The sequence below is a fragment of the Triturus cristatus genome, chromosome 7 (assembly GCF_964204655.1).
Source record: "Triturus cristatus chromosome 7, aTriCri1.1, whole genome shotgun sequence".
In the NCBI taxonomy this organism is placed as follows: domain Eukaryota; kingdom Metazoa; phylum Chordata; class Amphibia; order Caudata; family Salamandridae; genus Triturus; species Triturus cristatus.
Window position 1 is genome coordinate 305622166 of NC_140590.1, and position 3231 is coordinate 305625396.

General features: G+C 44.5%; 1 protein-coding gene across 1 annotated transcript; it reads right to left on the reverse strand.

The window, feature by feature from the left end:
- Positions 1–383: 383 nt before the first annotated feature.
- On the reverse strand, positions 384–1175 carry LOC146809525 (proteasome subunit beta type-8-like). Its single transcript, XM_085614873.1, has 2 exons — positions 835–1175; positions 384–606 (listed from the first exon to the last, which is right to left on the reverse strand). The coding sequence occupies exons 1-2, from the start codon at positions 1173–1175 to the stop codon at positions 384–386; spliced, it is 564 nt and encodes a 187-aa protein (XP_085470999.1).
- Between the last annotated feature and the right edge of the window lie 2056 nt (positions 1176–3231).

Consider the following 3231-nt stretch of genomic DNA (forward strand, 5'->3'; position numbering starts at 1 on the left):
GAGGATATCATGGCTAAGTTTGCCTGTCCCTATCAACAAGGTAACGTGAGATTATCGCTGGGTTTCCAGCGATAATCTCACGTTAGCCTGTTAGCGTGAGAATTTTTATCGCTATTGAGATAAGCGTTGCTAATAGCACGCTATCTCAGCGATAAAAATTCACGCTAGCCGGCGATAATTATCCTAGCGCTAAGTGCGCTTAGAGATAATTATCGCCGGTTGTTGTTGATATGCCCCTACCTTCCTTCTCAATTCAGGAATATTAATCATTTTTAGGTCTGGCTAGAGGTATCTTCAATGTTTGTCAAAGCAAAAGTCATAACTAAAAAATGACGCATGCACAGATCCGGGCTGCAGATGGGCGGAGGCCCAATTCTTCCAGTCTAGAGTTTCTCGGATCGGCAGTGGTGCTGAACGTCACCGATGTCTTCCCTGCAGACTTTCATCCAGCCGTCTTCCTTCATGTGGGACATATTAACGCAGTCCCCAGAGTAGGCTTCTCGGTGCTTGCCATGACTGACGGCTCGCTGGCCCAGGTCGTAGGCCTCCTCCACTGTAAGTTCATCTCTGTAGCCACTGTCCAGAACCCACAGGGGTAGCTGCTCCCTGAGCCAGTGGAGAATAGAGATGTGTCACATTGTAATTCACGTAGTACAGCCCATTGCCCTTTTTAGGATTCACCTGCAGAGCGCTTGCACTGCGCTTGTGAAATCTATTGTTTTACAAGGTACTCACATCCCACCCCCTCTCTTTCCTGGCTTTTCATTGGTTCCTGTGCTTGTCACTCACGTTTCCTCCATTTCTATTGGCTGTAGCATATTTTCATGCATTTACCATTGCTTGTTGTCCCAGCAGCAGATCATGCTAACCATGGGCAGGCTCATGCCTGGGTATTCACACATGATGTTGGACAACAGGTTGGAGGCGGCGGTGACTGAGATCCTTTCCCTGTTGCTCGGTACAGCCTGCATTCCTTGCCAGCACACGCTCCCAGATCTGGAAGACTCCCACACACGGTGCCCCGCAGGTAGAGGGGTTCGTCTCAATGGGTTCATTTCAATACTAACCTTATTACAGTGCACGGTGTCTGCAGATGAGTGCGACAAGAGAGCTGGAACACAGATACGACAAGAGCGCAGGTTAATCTTAATCTCAGTCACCTTGTTGCAGTGCATGGTGACTGAAGAACAGTTTTTCCACCTCAAGGAACAAACTGAAGTAAGCTAGATAGCACGAGGCTCTCTCCTCGAGCTGCTTGCTTGTGGAGATCACAGGAGTTCCTTCTACTTTGCCTCTCCCAATCAATTGCAGCCTGCCCGGCTTTACCACAAACAGGAATATGGTCAAGAAGGCTAAACATCATGTTCAAACTAACTTTCAGCCTTGTCACACAGGCCTGTGCAATCGTCACATGACCTATTGCTACTACGCAACCCCAGCAAATTTCAGCACAGCCAGTTTTGTTCCAAAACAGACAGCACAAAGAAGACAAACCAGGATACCCAAGGCTGCAATATTACCCATAAACCTGCAAACTGATGGAGGTCACCTGGCCAACTGTTACATCACAGCCTCAGCCAACTGGGTTTCTCCTAGTTTTCTTTCCATGAAGGCCAACAAGCATGCCAGAGGCTTCTGTCTAAGCTCACAAGGCAGTGCACTTATGGATGTCAAGTGACCCTCTATCATGCTGCAGCTCCAGCCAATGAAGGTTCGCCTAGCTTTCCACCTCCAGGAAAAGGTTCAAGAAGACCGGCCATCCTCCCTAGGCCAGTGCCACTCCATAAGCCAGTGCATACATGGAGGTTGCAGTCCCAGGATATTCCACAGTCATTCACAGCCACCCATCTTTCCCACTATCAGGAACCATGGCTAGAGATACTGCTTACCATTTAGTGAGGATTGTGTCTGGGAAAGCAGTACTTCAAATCCACTTGCACTAACTTCCTTTCAGAGAAGGAGGGCCCGATTCACAAAAGTGATTTGAGACAAAATCCTAACTTTAGTACTCCTAAATGCCCTTTGTGAATACCGAAAGTCGTAAAGTCAGGATTTTGTCTCAGATTACTTTTGTGAATCGGGCCCGGAAAGTCTGGCAGTCATGGTGGAGTCTTGGCACTGTCTGGACAGAATCAACATGCGCACAGAGAATCCAGTACATGGTTCCATGCTGACATCAAACTATGATTCCCAATACACCATGAACACTTGAGTGTCCTGGAGAGACAGCAGCCATCTTGGATTGTTGGGTATAGCGTCCCTTGCGGTTCACGCCTTCCTTTGCTAGTCAATTGTGATACAATGTTGCTGCTGCCAACACATCACTACATGGAACTTAAGGTTCTTTTGCCAAGACGTGATGCTTCCTATGGATTAGTACTAAAGGACATTGGCAATACAAATTATTTTGAAAAGTCATATTTGTTGAAGAAAGCGAAATTTGAACTTAGTTTGTTACTTACTGAGGCTTATTCTGTAATCGAACAAGAAAGATTCCTAGATGTTATTAAATATATATATATATATGTATATATATATGTATGAAATTTTCACAAGTCCGTGCGCTCTCAGGTACAGAAACAATCACCATCCAAGTGTGTAAACAACCAGGTTTATTCCACCACAAAGCGTTTCAACTGCATCCGCACCCTTGATCACGTGTACTTCAGTGCACAAAACATAGAAAGTATCTTATAGCATCAGATGACTGGCCCAACAACATAAACAAAGTACAAATCAGGATAGCTTATACATTTGGCAGCCATGTTGGAGTGTTGCAAACAAAAGAATAATAAATGTTTCGGCAAACGATTGCATTGCATTTACATCAAATAAAAGGCTACATGCATATAGAAAGGGAAATCCATATATAAACGTGTTATACTTGATGCTGTGTATCTAATAATGCTGAAATCTGCTTTATGCACACTACGGAAATATAACCAACATCGCTATATACCAGTGTAATATATTCAGACAAATGTCCTGATCAGCGATGCACGTATAGTTAATTACTTGGTACATTAAATTGACCCACAAGGAGAAGATTAAATTGGCCACGTGTGCACTCAATTAACATGTCTTGTCCATGTAGGGACGTAGCAAAGTAATGTGAAAATGATCTAAACTTTGCGTAAGTGACGCGGTGTCAAAATATGATACTGCCCTTCATTCTAATGTCAGAAACATGAGGGTGTAACAGGATTAGCATAGTGCTGAACGTAATGTTAA